The 15,074-nt window shown below is 53.6% G+C and overlaps 1 protein-coding gene across 19 annotated transcripts in view; it reads right to left on the bottom strand.

The window, feature by feature from the left end:
• PTPRF (protein tyrosine phosphatase receptor type F) overlaps nt 1–15,074 on the bottom strand; it is a 393,802-nt gene that overhangs the window by 19,537 nt on the left and 359,191 nt on the right. For 13 of the 19 annotated variants that reach the window (XM_074596399.1, XM_074596401.1, XM_074596398.1 and 10 more), the window contains 4 exons: nt 14,448–14,563; nt 11,596–11,628; nt 8,517–8,614; nt 413–536 (listed from right to left, as the gene is read on the bottom strand). In XM_074596399.1, the coding sequence (XP_074452500.1) occupies nt 413–536; nt 8,517–8,614; nt 11,596–11,628; nt 14,448–14,563 (371 nt within the window). The remainder of the gene's footprint in view (nt 1–412; nt 537–8,516; nt 8,615–11,595; nt 11,629–14,447; nt 14,564–15,074) is intronic. The other 6 variants (XM_074596405.1, XM_074596408.1, XM_074596407.1 and 3 more) reach the window with 1 other exon arrangement.

Genomic DNA, 15,074 nt, shown 5'->3' with positions numbered 1-15,074 from the left:
GTGCCAGAAGAAGATACCAGCCCTGCAGTCGTGTTGGACAGAGGATGTGTCCCATGGCACTGTGCTAACAGTGCCATGTCCCACCATGTGCCGAGGAAGGCAGCTCAAGTCACACAGCAGGGCCAGCAGTGAGAAGGGTGGCTGCTGGCACAGACATCTCTGCTGGCACCAGCAGTACCAAGAAGCAACCACACGGGGCACACTGCTAGGAGGACATTGGGAAAGCAGGGACAGCTCTGCAGAGCCCTTCCTCTCTTCTTGCCAGCATTTTGCTCACACATTTGCTCACGCTGATGCTAGATACATTTCTAGGTGTTTGCTCCTGCTCAACTGACAACTGGGTAAAAGGTAGTCCCTTGCTACAGCCAAGTTCAGCTGTTTGCTCGGATACCCACTCCAGAGTCACTCTTACCATCGATGGAGGTCAGGATGACGCGTGAGTGGTCGTAGGCGATCACATTTGCATAGCGGTTTTTTGGTTTATTCACTTCCAGGTTGGAGTTCTCCCAGGTGAACTGCTGCCCTGGATCAATGGACTGTGGAGAGAAAGAGAGGGAGGGAGTCAGGAGCGGTTACGGCACAGTGGGACGCTGCAGCACACGGGCGTTTCAGTCAGGAAATCTGCATGTCTCCACACACCCCTCCCCAGGACAGATGAAGCTTCTGTGGGTGTCCCCAGCAGCAGCCCCCGTACTGAAACCCAGTCCCCAGTGTGACCTGCCTCCTGTGACCTGCAGGCAAAGCAGCCCCTAGCTACGGCAGCCTGCTGCAGGTGAGCCTTCACCTCCACTCTCGCTGTGTGCTCATCCTTTCCTCTGGAGCTACCCATCAGCAGAAATTTGGTCTTATGCCAGGACTCCACAGAGACCTGACTGCGCAGTTCTTGACCTAGTGGTTTTATTAGCTGTTGAACTGCAGTTCCCTGAAATACAGCAAGCCCTGGGTGTCTTGAGCCCCGGGAGCTTTGGGTATTAGTCCTGCAAGACAGCCTATGAGCTTTTGCCAGGGAATAGTCATGAAAATTGATAGGTTACTATCCACTGCTCCAGCTACTTATGCAATGTAAACATCTCTCGTTTGAGTTAATAGAGTGACAAGGAACTATAAACCTGGAGAAGAGACGTGGTTATAAATCTTGGCCAAAGGCCCTCACGCTATGCAACTGCCTGAAAAGCACACATCCCTGTCCCACCTGCATCCTGGCCTCGCACACCCAATGCTTCTCCCATGAGCCACATGCTGGTGCACCTGGTGCATGGCTCCTCCTTGGCCTGGCAGCCCCTTCCCAAAGCCTTTCCTGTCGTCTTTGTCCAGGCACAAAACAAAGGGAAAAAGGACCATCCCCAAAGCATTCCTCTGAGATGGGATGGCCTCTTTGGTTGAGAGATACATGAGGCACGCAGATAAGACAGCTGCCTCATGCAGGGACTTGCTCCGCACATGCAGCTCTGGGCAAGCCCGGGGCAGGCAGCTACAGCAGAAATCAGTCATCCCATTGAACCCCCTCCCCCCGAAATTACCAGCACAGTCAAAGCCTTCTTAAAATCATGTTCCAGCTCAGGGTCCCCGAAGCTTTGCTGGCCCACAGGCAAAAGTATTGAGCCAACAGGCCAGGGGAAGCACCGCGTGTTATCCTCTCTGCAGGCATCCACATTCATCGCTTGGCAGAGAGCCATGTCAGAAGGGTTCTCAGACAGCAAAACGTCCGCGAGACTGTCAGCTCTGGATCAGCTGTGAGCAAAAGGCTGAGCTGGGAAGCACAGCTCCCTGACTGGGCTGACCTGGCCGGCCCTCATGGCCCCTCTGCTCAGCCCCATCAACGACCTTCTGTGCTCAAGGTGACACCCATCGTTGTCCCCTACTCTCCTGCACTGTTGAGCAGGCATTTCCCAAGCCGCCAGCAGTGGGTGCAGCTCAAGAACGGAGCACAGGCACTGCCCGCATTGCTGCACCGGCCCTGAGGACTTTGCAGCACGCGCAGGGCACGGGCCAGTGCTGTGACAGGTGGCAGTCCCCCGTCCCCATGTGTGGCCCACGCTGCCAGCCCTCCCTGCAGCAGCAGACTGCCTGCAGGCAGAGGGGCGAACTCTGACGAAAACGCGCAGGAGGATGTGACATCACAGTAATGCTAATAGGTAGTTTGGGAAATGTAGGATGTAAATAGACATTTCCTACAGAAAACCTGTAATTTTCTATTATCAGCATAATAAGCAGGCAGCAGCAGCGCTCAGAGGCGCTGCAGCAGGGATGGTGGGAGTGGAGACCACAAGCACCGCTTCTGGCTGGAAACTCACTGTCCTGGCTGCCACAGCCCCTGCACACCTCTCTGCCCAGGCACAGAGATGACCCAGCGCAGCTCACGGCTCTCTGGGGCACTTCATTTTGTTCAGGCACCTATATTTTGTTTTCACAATAGGCTGCTCACTGGATCGCCTCTTTGGGTGCTCTCCTCCCTCAGCTGTGTGGCAGGGATGACTGCTGCCCACCTAATGGGCGATAGAAATGGTCAAAGACATGAAAAAGTAAGAGGAACAAAATGTATAAGGACTTCTCTGTTTGGAGTAGAGAGGACTTAGAGGGGTTTTGATACTGGTATAGTCAATCCAGAGCACACTGAAGGAGAAGGACAAATAGACAAACAAAGGAGGAAAATCCCCCAATGCCCATTAAGGACATAAATAACATTTCATTTTCAAAAAGGTGGCCTTAGTCAGCACAGACAGCCCATGCAGAGAGCTGGCCAGGATGGCACTGGAGCTGAGACTGGCCCTGAAGATATGAGTGAGCATTTTCTTGCTGCTGAGGAGCAACGCAAGAAAGCAGCAGCCCTGCTTGCACCTTGTGAACACTCACTCAGTGCCGGGCACAGGTGGGTGCTGGAGGGAGTCCTCCCTTCGCAGCAGGGGCAGGGAGAGCTCGGTGCAGTTGTTTGCGCTCAATGTATGCTGCAAATCACTGCCAAAAGGCTGCAGGGCTGCCCAAGCTGTGGGGTGCAGTGTCTTTGCACAGCAAGCCTATGTCCTGCCACAGCGGTGGAAAGGGTTATTTCCTGGGGGAGACAAGGCTGCCAAGAGCCCCCAGAACTGAGAAGAAGCATCAAGGTGTTGCCATTAGGGTTAATTGCTTTGATGTGCAACGTGGATGTGCAGAAATGGTCTAATCATCAGCAGCCTCTTAAGAGGGCAAACAGGTGAGAAAGTCAGAAGTAATACAGCACCTGAGTGCAAAGAGGCTCTAATTAAATACTCCTGCAAATTAGTGACTCATTTAGAAGTAAAATGATTTAATTTAAACTCTGGTGATGAATTAATGTACACCTGTTCCCCCCTTTAAGGCAAACAAATGAGTAAATAAATAGGAGGATGATGGGCTGCTTGGAGCGCAGTTGAAGCCCTTACACGGAGTGGTGGTTGGCAAGTCTTGTCCCATCTCCGTATGATGCTCTGCAGCACCTGACTACGGCAGCAATGCCTCATCTCCCCAGCTTGCTCCACAACTGCCCGGGCACTGAGAATCTGCTCTTGTTCCTTTCTGGGGCTCATGGGAATCACTGCTTCATCCCCAAAATTGATCAGAGTAACACTTTCAACTCATTCTTCCTAGAAAGCAGAAGGGCTGGAAAATTGGAAGGAAATGAGCCAGGAACAAACTTAAAAGCACCATGACTTTTAGTTTTGCTTTGCTTTAAAGTGACAGGGGAGATGTTGTAAGACAGCAAGTGCAAATTAAGGAAAAGCCCAATTAGTAAAACTCCTCCTTCCCAGCATGGAAGTGCAAGGAGCAATCTCTCCAAAGCAGCTCAGGGATCCCTGCTGCTACTGCCATCAACATAAAGGCAGAGCCAGACCATTGAAACGGGATTGGAAAAAGGATCCTTCCTCGAGAGCACTTTACAAATGCATTGAAAACATCCCTGGGTGCCAGTTTGTCTCTCACATATGGTCCACCTTGCGTTTGCTGCTCCTCTTCCTCAGTACAGCTCCAAAATCCTTCTGCATGCAGAGTCCCTGCAGCTGCCTCTGCTGCTGGCAGGCATGGGCATCGTGCGCAGGCAGACCTTTGGGACAGCCCAGCAGCTCGGCTGGCCCTGGCTGTGGCAACCCAGGAGCTGGGTGGCCACGGCCCCATGCTGCTCAGCAGCCCAGGCGGCTGCACCAGGGCATGGGGAAGGGAAAGCGCTCGGGCTGTGAGTGCTTCCTGGCCTCCTGTGAAATCAACCACATTAGCACAGGCATTGACCACTGTCAATCTGTGCTGTGTCTCAAATGAGGACATAATGTGCTCCTGAATCAATTGCTGGCAGCGCTTCAGCCTTATTATTCTTATTACTGGAACGTGAGTGCTGCATGCCTGCCAGGCAGCTTCCCGATTAGCCCATTAAACCCGCAACACACTGCTTCCTGGGTGCGATCTGGACCCCCGGGTCCAGCACCTCCTGGGCTCACCGGCCCCAGGGACCCAAGCACCTCTCCCGTTGCCTAAGCTGCCTTGCCAGGGCTGCAGACATGGGAGATGCAATGTGATGCAATGTCCTTGGTGGCTTCAAGGGAAATGCAAGCAAACAGGGGATTTGGGGGAGGCCAGAAGTGTTTCTCTCCATAAAAAACTGTGGGGAAGGTGCTGCAGCCTCCCCATGGCATTGGGAAGCAGGAGCAGAGTCAAATCTCATGCACAACCTGAAGACTATCATACCAGGCAGTGGCACGCTGCCTGGCTCTTATCACCTCCAGCTTTGCTCTGCTCCCTGGGGCCATCCACTGGAGGGACATGACGAAGGGACTGGGCATGAGGGGCAATGGCCACAAGTTGCAGTTTGGATGTAAGGAAAAAATTTTCCCCTGGGAAGGTGGTGCAGGACCTAGCCCAGAAATGGCAGCAGCCACGAGGGAGCAGGAACCAGCCCCGGTCAGAGCCAGTCTGTCCTGTGTTTGCTAACAGCAACAAAGGGGACAGCAGCGCTTGGCTTGCTGGATCCCACAGTGAAGGTGCAAGATGTGGTACGAGTGTGTACACTTGTTTGTACCAGTGTAGGCACCCCTCATCTGAGGACAGGATCCTGCTCCATGTCCATGCGCTGCAGCGTGGGAAGGTGGCCCACAGGAGGAGCTCCAACATAGCTGCAGCGCCCGCCACAGCCCGCAGATAAATAATTAAGGGGCTCTGCCTCCCTTCTACTTATTTAATTCCATTAATCCCACACTGTAAATTCACTGTAGCTCTCACTGTACACTAAAAATGAAATACTCTCCTGGTGCGGCTGGGACAGGAGCTGCTGCCAGACCCTTGCTCCCCCCAGCTCTGCTCCATGCCCAGGAGAGCATGGTGGGGCTGTGCTACGCCCCATGCCACAGCGGCCGCCAGCAGCTACCTGTGCCTGCAGCTGGCTCAGCTCCCAGCACCCGCCGTTCAACCTCTCCTGTCGCACCAGGGGCACCAGCAGGTCCAGTTGGGATTGCTCCCTGCTCCTCAGGGGCGAGGGCTAACCTGCAGCTCGGAACCCTGCTATTGCTGCAGCCAGCTCACAGCTCTCTCTGTGCTGGCTTTGTTGCACAGGCTACTCAGCCGCACGGGCTGGCAAACTGGTGTGAGCAATATTATTTGTTCTCTGACCTGCGGGAATGGAGGCCAGACAGCTCCAAGAAATCTCTGCCACCCTCCCTGCTCTCTTCCCAGGCGTGAGGGGAGGTGCTGACAGGTCTTGTTTTGTGTCACCTGTGTCTAGGTTACCCTGCTATTGCTTGCAAAGCCAAGGCAAATGCCAGACTGATGGCTCTGGGCACCTGGCCTCAGTGGTTAAAAGTGCTGTTAAATATTTGCTCTCTGCCTGGGGTGCCACTGCTCCTGGAACGTGAGCCATCTATAAACAGCCCTGCACCCCATGGAGATGTTAGCCTGCTAGGCTGCTCTGCAAAAACACTTAAAATGCAACAATTCCAAAGCACAGCCAAACAGCAAATGGGCCTTGGGGGTTCATCTATGATGCCTTCGTTCCTTGGCTCTCCCTGCTCAACTGTGCTATGCCCAGTCCCACGCCACTATCATGCTGGGGGAAATGGGGTCGGGGCCTCCGTCTTTCGAAGCGCTGGGTCACCACTCAGCGCTGTGTAGGTCTGGGGCTCACACAATCCCAGGGAGTGCTGAGGCTGTATCATCACTTCATGACTGCAATTGCACAGAATTTGGAGAGCTGTGGTTCCCTGCCTCTCCCCGTGTTGGGAAGCACAAGGTCCCGCAGGGGCTGCACAGCCTGCTCCTCTCCCACCTCCGCTATTTCCGCATCCACTCTGCAGATTCCCTTACTCAGCAATGCATGCCGTGCCCATCCTGCCCTCCAACCACAGGCCCCAAAGAGAGCTGCTGTCATGCCAAACCTGCACACACGGGGACCAGGATGAGAGCAGACCCATCGCCACAGCAATCCTGCACAGGCAGCTGTTGTTCTCTGCAAACTCAATCCAGGATTTTTCTCACTGGCATCTCAAATGGGAAATGACTGTACTGATCCCCACCTGCCAACAAGGGGCAACCACTTCTGCTTTGGGGTCTATGCTAGTATCAAACACCGTATAAGCCTGTCATGTTCAGTAATTTCTAGCTGATGAGGAGTCAAATGCAGCAGAATCCAGGGGAAAAAAAATTACATGCAACGATCAGCTACTTAGTAGCTGCTTCAACATGAAAAGTACAACTGATTGGTGCTCTCAACCAGCCATGATATTCTAAAGAAAGAGAAATGAGAAGAGAGAGGCTCATGAAAACAGCTAAGAGAATTTACTTAATGCTCATTTTTTCTGAAACAGTTCCCAGAGCTCAGTATTACGCTGCAGGCTCCAAGCGGCGCAGGCCTAGTGCGAGGATGGGAGTGCACAGACACTGGCTCCTGCTGAATCCCCACGGCGCAGCAGAGGCACAGTCCGCCTGTAGTGCCGTGGACAGCCCTGCTTATCATTTCAGCTGGACTCCTAACAAAAGGCACAAGGCAGACAGATATGACTGCATACCTTGGCACCACTGGCAGGACATACACAAACACACAGGTAACTGCAAAGGAAGCACATTATTTCTCTAAACATCTCCCAAGTTGTGATGTAATGCTGTAGCTGGTGAAAGCTCAGCTTCCCTCTGGTCTAGAGAGCAGTATGCAGAGGGAAGGTAAAACCCTCCACTTGGCATCCTGAAGCAAAAAGGAGCTCTGTGTCTTCCTCAGATAGACGCAGCACACCCTTTGAACTAGCTGGAATTTGTCCCTTACCTTCTCAGCACAGAGATCTGCTTTCCCTTTCCTGGCATATATAATCCTACCTCATGGGCAAATGTTCTGATCTCATCTCATAAATCAGTGTAGGTATGCTGCAGGAAGGGGAGGCCACAGGCACAGGCAGATAACAATTCAAACAGAAGTGATAACACATGCAAAGGACACTTCCCAAATTTATTCCCTCTTTAATACTAGTGGGGGGTTTATTTACAAGTCCCCTGCAGCTGAAGAGGGTCCTGCATGTAAGCACAGGAAAACATATATCCTGCTGCTGCTGATCTCACGGCTGCAGAGGAACTTTCTCCAACTTCACAAGTTTTCAACCTAATCATCCAGCCCAGAAAGTGATGAGAAAGGCAAGGCAGCCCTCCTGCAGGTCAGTCCCTTCCCCTCCACGTGTGCACCCCCTTGGCAAATTGTCCTCAGGGGAGGACAGGAATGGAGGGGGTCGGGCTGGGAGAAGTGCAGTGCAGGATCGGGGGCTTCATGAAATGCCTGGTGTGTTCCTGTGTTTGTGAGAAAAGGCAGCATTGGTGGCGGGTGCGGATAGTACCTATCCAGGGGCTCCACCACAGACACAGCGGAGGGCAGGGATGTGATCTAGCGGCGCAGAGGAGGTTGCAGCTCAGGATTGCAGGGCACAGGCAGAGAGCGCTCCATACAGGGAAGGGAGCTGGGACTGCTCCAGGGTAGTGGAACATCAGCAGAGTTTCTGGTGACAGAGATGCTGAATGGCACAGGCTAATGCCAGCAGTGTGCAGGGGGAGAGTAGGTTGGGAAGCAGGAATGAAAACCCGAATGCGTGTTTGCCAGCAGTGGAGGATGGTGCAGAAAGCAAAGCTTTGAATGCAGATGGAAGTGAAGGGGCATGGGACACTGTGGACTGAAATACCTCAGCCAACCTGCATGGAGAACAGCCCTCGCAGAGCAAAACAATAAAGTAAACAGCGACAGCCCAGGCGGGTAGACACAAGCTCCCATTCACTTCTAAGACCGTAACCACGATGGGAGCATGGCAGGCTGCTGCGCCTTCAGCTGCAAGGCCTTTTCCCCATACAAGCCATGCTTGAACTGCTCAAGGCGAGTTCCCACCGCTCTGGGGCTGGCAGGGAGAGCTGGCAGGCTCCCAGGCCTGGCTCAGGGCCCGTGCAGGCGATGCCGGTGCGGGGGAGGCATGGCTCAGTTTTCAAGCCCTCTCCGCTGGGGGTCCTGGCCAGCATCGCTCTGCCCCCACCGCCCGGCAGGCTCTCACGCTCACCTCGTACTCCTGGGAGAACTTCAGCCCGTCGTTGGCTTTCAGCCTGTCGATGTTATCGGCGAGGTCCGTCACAGGGATGGGGGGGTGGTCACGCATGCCTGCGAGCAAGACAAGGAGGGAGGAGGGAGAGGAAAACGGTTATGGCTCTGCACGGCCGAGGAAGGCTCAACAACAGCATGTGCACAGCAAACCTGAAAGGTGGGTGGCAAGGCGGACATGTGTGACTATGTGAAGCGCTGGGTGGAATGGATGGGAAGTCGGTGAGATTGCACGGCATGCTGCACGCACTCTCAGAGCACACAGTTTGGTGAAACAAAAAGGAAGGTGATGTGCAGAATGTGCATGACCGGGTGAGCATGCTCGGACAGTACAGCCACCGGGCACACAGAGCAGGCCACACAGTGGGCAGGGGCTTGGGCAAGCCCCCGGCAGGAATGGGCCAAGGAGATGCTGTCAATGTGCTTCCCGGGCTCCCGCATGGGCTGAAGTTGAACACACTGATTCTCTGGTGCTCTCACCGCCAAGGGCTGAGGCTGATCCTCTTGCTTACCTCTAACGGCGGCATTAACCACAAAGAAACTCGCCCAGACCTGCACCAATGGAAACCTCTGCAGTGTACGTGCACAACTTTTTGGGTAGACAGATGCTGCCCCAGCCCCTGTGGAGCTAGAGAAAGACAGGAAGGGCCCCGTGGAGGAACAGCTGCTCCCCTGGTCAGAGATTGCACAACTTCGCGAGAGCTGAGGAGCAGCTCTGCCTGCAGCTGTGTAACTCAGTGCTTTTCAGTGGTGCTCCGGAGGCAGAGCCAGCTCCAGGGCCCAAAATCCAGCTCCACTGGGCTGGCTCGTGCAAGGCACCATGTGCAGTGACATGCCCTACAGCAGCTTCTGGGAGGCTGCTGTGAGCTGGGATGCGGTTCAAGCCGTGGCAGAAGTCTTGCCCTGTCTAAAGCAGGGATGCACAGTATGGCTCATCCCGGGCACAGCCCAAGCCCTGCTCAGGGAAGAGGCCCCGAGGTGGAGATTCCACAGGTCTCGCGCAGGGGATGGGTACCATGGGGGTACACATATGGGATTGGAAGAAGCACTACTGGGGCACTGGGCCTCAGGGCTCAGCCATCGCAACCGCTTTCTCTGAAGCTGAGACAGTGAACTGGCATGAACGTGGCTGTGAAACATCTCCTTCAAAGCCTGGCTCATGAAAATCCCAAGGCTCGTGACTCCATCGGCTGCTCTGTGGCTTTCCCAGAAACCCCATGTGGGTAATAATGATTATTAATAGGCTGAAGCTGTTGATTCACACTCACACCCAGGGAGACAGGCTGGAGCATGGCCAGGAGCTTCTCAACCGCTCAGGAGCCTGAATGCTGCCACAGATGGCAGTGATGGGCCGCTGAGGTGATGGAGCAGTCCCCAAGCTGGGTACATGCATTTTACACAGTGGTGACAAGTCGCTAGGTGATAACACAGAAGTGTTACACTGCAGCCGCTGCACAGCAGGGCTCCTCACACCTCTGCCAAAAGCATCTAACATTGCTGCATATAGGCAAGACCCGATCCAACACACACTCATCCGTCTATCACTTGACAGCACAGAGCTAACCACGGATGGACTGATAGTAGGACAGACGGAGAAGGAAAGATCCCTCTCCTGCCTCGTGCTGAGGCCCTCCTGCAAATGGTCCTCTGCCACTTCACCCATTACGATCCCCAAGGTAGCTGAGCAGGTCCACAAAGACGATGCTGATTTCTACACAATTTGCTCGTTGGTGCCAGAGCCAGAGCTCCAGAGGCTGTAGCTCAGAAGTGACCTTTGCAGTGTGGAGCTGTTACTGATGAGCAACTGAATGAGGGCAACAATGTGGGACCAAGGCAGAAGTGTGGGGCTGGAAGAAGAAAGAGGCTGGAACACAACCACAGTACGTGCTTATCCTAACACGGTTATGTATGAAGTACAGCAAAGCCATGGACCACAGCAGAGCTGCAGATGCTCGTCTCTGCTGAGAAATACAAGGGGGCCCCTCCAAACTTCAGCCAAAGGAGTGTTGCAGCAACAAAGGAGCTGCAAGAACAGACAGGGAGAAAAACGTGTTTGGTATCCCATTATTGTGAACCTAGAACAACTGCCACTGGCAGTGTAGGGCAAGACAGAGATTTGTACACACTACCAGGACTTCTGCATGCTCTTCCAATGACTCTGGCAAGAGGACAGTGAGCTCTCCACCAAGCTAGAAGGACTCAGAGGTCTCACAATGCCTGCAGGGCTACAGACTGCACAGCCCTCGACTCTGCTTCTGAGGGAAGCCTCTAACCTATGTACTTCTCCCATTCCTGCGTGCACACGCAGATACCTTGTACACCAAGCAGCGGGGAGGACACACTTTTACAGTTGTTTGAGAGTGAACCTGAAGCTTACAAGACAAGACATAAAGGGGCAGTTAAACCCATAGTCCTGGTACCACTCCATCCAACCTGCTAGAGCAGTTAAGTCCCTCTCCTCTGTGCCTGGGACTCTGGTGCCAACAACTGCCAAGCAGACCAACTGCACAGCAGTTCAGAGAAGATCAGCATCCCTTGGCATCCATTCTGCCCAACTCTATGGCACAGGCGACCCAACCTAGGGATTCCAGTTTGCCTGAGGTAGGAGGAGAGTGTGTTCAACCACTGGGCTGCAGAGCACCCTTCAATTTGTCCTCTAGGGGTTTTTAGCTGCCCACTCCCTCCAGAATGGCCAAGGTTTTCTGTCCCCACGCAGGGCCAGCTGCAGAGCCTGGCATGCCACTGCAAGGGGGCAGGAAACCTGGGAGCAGGGGAAGGACTGCCACAGGAGCCTCCTGGCAGCCCAGCACCCGGGGCTTTCCCTTCTGCACTGTGCTGCGGTGAGCTGCTGTAGTGCCGTGCAAACAGTACCCGAGCTTGGCCCCACACATCATGTCAGAAAGTGAAATCAGTGCCGTTCTACAGTCTGCTGTGAGTGAGGGTGACCTTCATGACATTGAAACAAAAATTACAGAGACAAGAGAGAAAGGGAAAGAAAAAGCAAAAGGTGTCAAAAGATAAATACAGGAGTTAAAACTAACTTGAGATATTCGGGCAACTGGGGACACTGGCACCTGCAAAGAAAAGAAATGGGGCAAGAACAGAAATCCCATTAGCCTTTAGTCATCATCGCAGAGGTTCAGAAATGGAAAGGCAAAGAGATGAAGATGCAAGGAAAGCACCATCTGCCACAGCACCGGGAGCCTCCCTCCCGCACAGGACTGGCTGCCTGGCGCCGGGGGCTGCTCTGCAGCTGGCTGTTACCCACCGGGCTTTTGGCTCTGGCCAGCACCATCCCCTGACGCTGACAAACACATGGAGCTGGGGGTACTCGCAGAGGAGTGAGTGCCCAGGTCTTCATCTGATGCCAAGAGCTACAGTTCTCACTGCACACCACTGTCCAGGGCCCCATGCTCCCCTAGCCTGCAAGGCAGGAGGATGGCAGGTACAGGGGACATCTGTGCTGCTTGGTGGCCAGGAGGATTGCGCTCAGCCCCAGCAATCTCTGCTCAGTGCCCCTGAGCCTCTAGTTTGCTTCCAGCTCATCAGCAGCGCAACTCAGCCTCATTTCATGGTGTATTGGGACACTGCCCGGTCCCGTATCCTCTCAGCGACTTGGCACAGTGGTACATTAGTACAGGGAGGGTGACAGTGGGGGAAATGACCCTTGTCTGAAGTAAAAACCACAAAAATGAGAAAGCTTAATATTTAATAACAGTAGCCCAATTAATTATGCATTAAACAAGTTTTCCCTGCTCGGCACACTCCAGCAGGGAGACCAGCTACTGAAGTGTGCAGGGCTGGTGGCCAGCACCTCTTGTCAATGCATCCACGCAGCACCGCCTTGACCTTGGGTGGGTGACGAGGACAACAGCATGGGCCCACTGGGCTCGGTGGCTTTCATGCCTCCTCATTAATGAGGACAAGCTTGTCAGGAGCTGGAACAGTCACTCCTAGCTGCATGACACCCACTTCTGCCCCGCAGAGCCTCACAAGTGATGCAGGGAGGAGGACGACACAGTTCTGTCAGTTGGTGGGGGAGCATTGGCTTGCAGCATCCCAGGGCACTGCTGCTGCCTCTAGTGAGCTGGGCACTTTGGGTCGTTTTTGTCTCTCCAGAGAGCTCTGCAATCATCACATGAGAGAGTGTCTCTGGCTTATCCTTAGGCACAGGCAGGAAAAGAGAATTTCCTGGACTCCTCTCTGATGGCAGCTCTTGGCCCTTCCTACAGCTCTTGCAAAGGATACCCTCATTGCAATCACCCCAATCTCTTGTTGATAATGGGAGCAGATGCAAGCCTGACCTCCTCCATGCAATGTAAACCACAAGCATACAGCAAAGACGGCTCTTGTGTAGCTAGGCAGTGGGGACATGTCACAGAAGCCTGTCCCCATGCACAGATGCCCTGGAGCAGCTCAAGGAGCTGCATGCTGTTGCTGACTGTGTGTGACCCCCTCACCTAACACTGCTCCCAGTGATGTGCCTGTTGAGATGTTCTTCCTCTAGCATGGGTGCTGCCTCCCTTGCTTCCCACAGCATTTTCCTCCCATGCTGCAATACCACGCTGTTCTGTGCTGTGGCCAACAAATGCCCCAGGTCTGCTGGCAACTGCCAGGCTGTCACTGTGTCCTACCCGTGAGATCTGCTATCGGTCCTGCCTGGGAGACGCACTAACTATGGATCTGAGACAGCTGCTCTGGCACAGAGGGAGAAGTGCTGGTGAAACCCAGCCCAGGTCTGAGCCAGACTGCTGTGAGCAGCAACAGGCTTCTCTTACCCTCCCTCCCGGACACAGCAGGTTTACATCAGGAAACGGTCCTTTCAAAACTCTCCCGTTAGATGAAAGCTCTTAGATGAATGAGCAGCAGGAGGAAAAGGAAAGTAGGTTACAGACCAGGAAGAGCTGCAAGTTAGAAGACAGCTGTATGTGCCTCATTTACTGCTGAACTGCTCCCTCCATCACAAAAGCCCAAGCGCTCCCCCACTTCATCTAGGACTTGGGCTCTCTGAAAGGCTCTGAACAAGCTGGGGTGAGCCTGCCTCTGATTGCCACAACAACAGGTACTGTGCTTTCAGTGCCATCAGAGACACACAGACACAAAGCAGCAGCACGAGACCTTTCTACAGTGCGAAGTAGAGTTGCCTCTGTGGGCTGGCAAACTAGCTACATCCCGAGGCACCACAGGCCAGTGCAGACAAGACAAGATGCTCTGCAGCAAACAGTTGCATGCAGAAAGCAACAGCTGTTACTGAACTATCTGTCATCCTCTGCACTGAGATCACTGTGACCAGCAGTGCACTTTACTGGGCCACAGCACTGACTGGGAAGCAATGTAGGCTGCTTCTCTACACCCTTAGCTGATCAGAGCAGGACAGTCAGTACACCAAAGATCCCTGGAGAAAGGTACTGGGACACACTCAGCAGTACAAGGGCTCTCTGTACCTCCTGATCCTCCCAGATGCAGCCCCTGTGGCCAGCACTGCATCAGTGGTGCTCAGCGCTGATCTCAGTCTGGACCAAGCCAGCACAGCAGCTGGGAGCAATGCAGGTGCAGGCACTGGTAAGCACCTCCCAACTCTGTGTGGAGGCTCCTCCTGGCTCAGGACAACTGCAGTGAGCTTCATATAAGGTCTGACGCACACCACACACTAGGTTCTGCCCCTGCCCAAGTTCCCCAGCCTGGTGTGCCGGCAGTGACAGGGCCAGGGAGAAGGATTTGCAGACCAGAGAGTGGACACCTGGATATCCTTGGTTTAAGCCCGCTTTATGCCACTGTGACAGAGAAGGTACAGAGCTGCTGGTGGGGAGGACTGCAACTCCTTCTCTGGCATGGGGACCTGACGAAGAGGAATCGGAGGAGGTGGGGCACAAGGGCTTTAGCTGCTCTTTACCTGGAGTCTGGTAGTTGAGCCGCCTCATCTCAACCGGGTCAGAGGAGTGGGCCAAGAGCGAGTCCTTCAGACCGATGGAGTGCTCATCCTTGGAAGAGGGGGAGTGCGCCCTTTTCCTATGGACAGAGAGAAGCAGGTGAGCTCTGGCAGAGACCATTATGAACCACCCTGGAAAGCAGTCTGGATCCTTGCGTCCCAGGTACCCAGCTCCATCCCACGCTCCCTGGGGCTCTGGGCAAGTCACATCCTCTTCCATGCCTCCAATTCCCACCTATGAAACAGGAAGGATCATACATAAGCGACGGCAGAGGTTTGATTAGTGAGGCACTTTGAAATATGATACTCTGCCTAATATTTATTAGAGAAAAAGCAGATAAATGCAAGATGTTGTTTCCTCTTACTCTGTCTAGGAACTATTTCCTGTAGTGGAAGGATATAATAAAAATTTTTTTCAAGTATTAGAAATATTTAAATATAGAATGCCGTAATATAATAGCGTAAAGGCTCTTCAGGGTGTGTTTTATTGGGCCATTAATACATGTCTTGAATGGTTGAAGGCACCCAAGGCGTGTATTAATGGAACAATAAAATACACTGTTGTCTCTTCATGCTATATTTATGCCTACA

This window comes from Larus michahellis, chromosome 8 (assembly GCF_964199755.1).
Source record: "Larus michahellis chromosome 8, bLarMic1.1, whole genome shotgun sequence".
Lineage (NCBI taxonomy): Eukaryota > Metazoa > Chordata > Aves > Charadriiformes > Laridae > Larus > Larus michahellis.
Note: the sequence above shows the minus strand (reverse complement) of the source record. Positions and strands in the feature narration are given on the sequence as shown.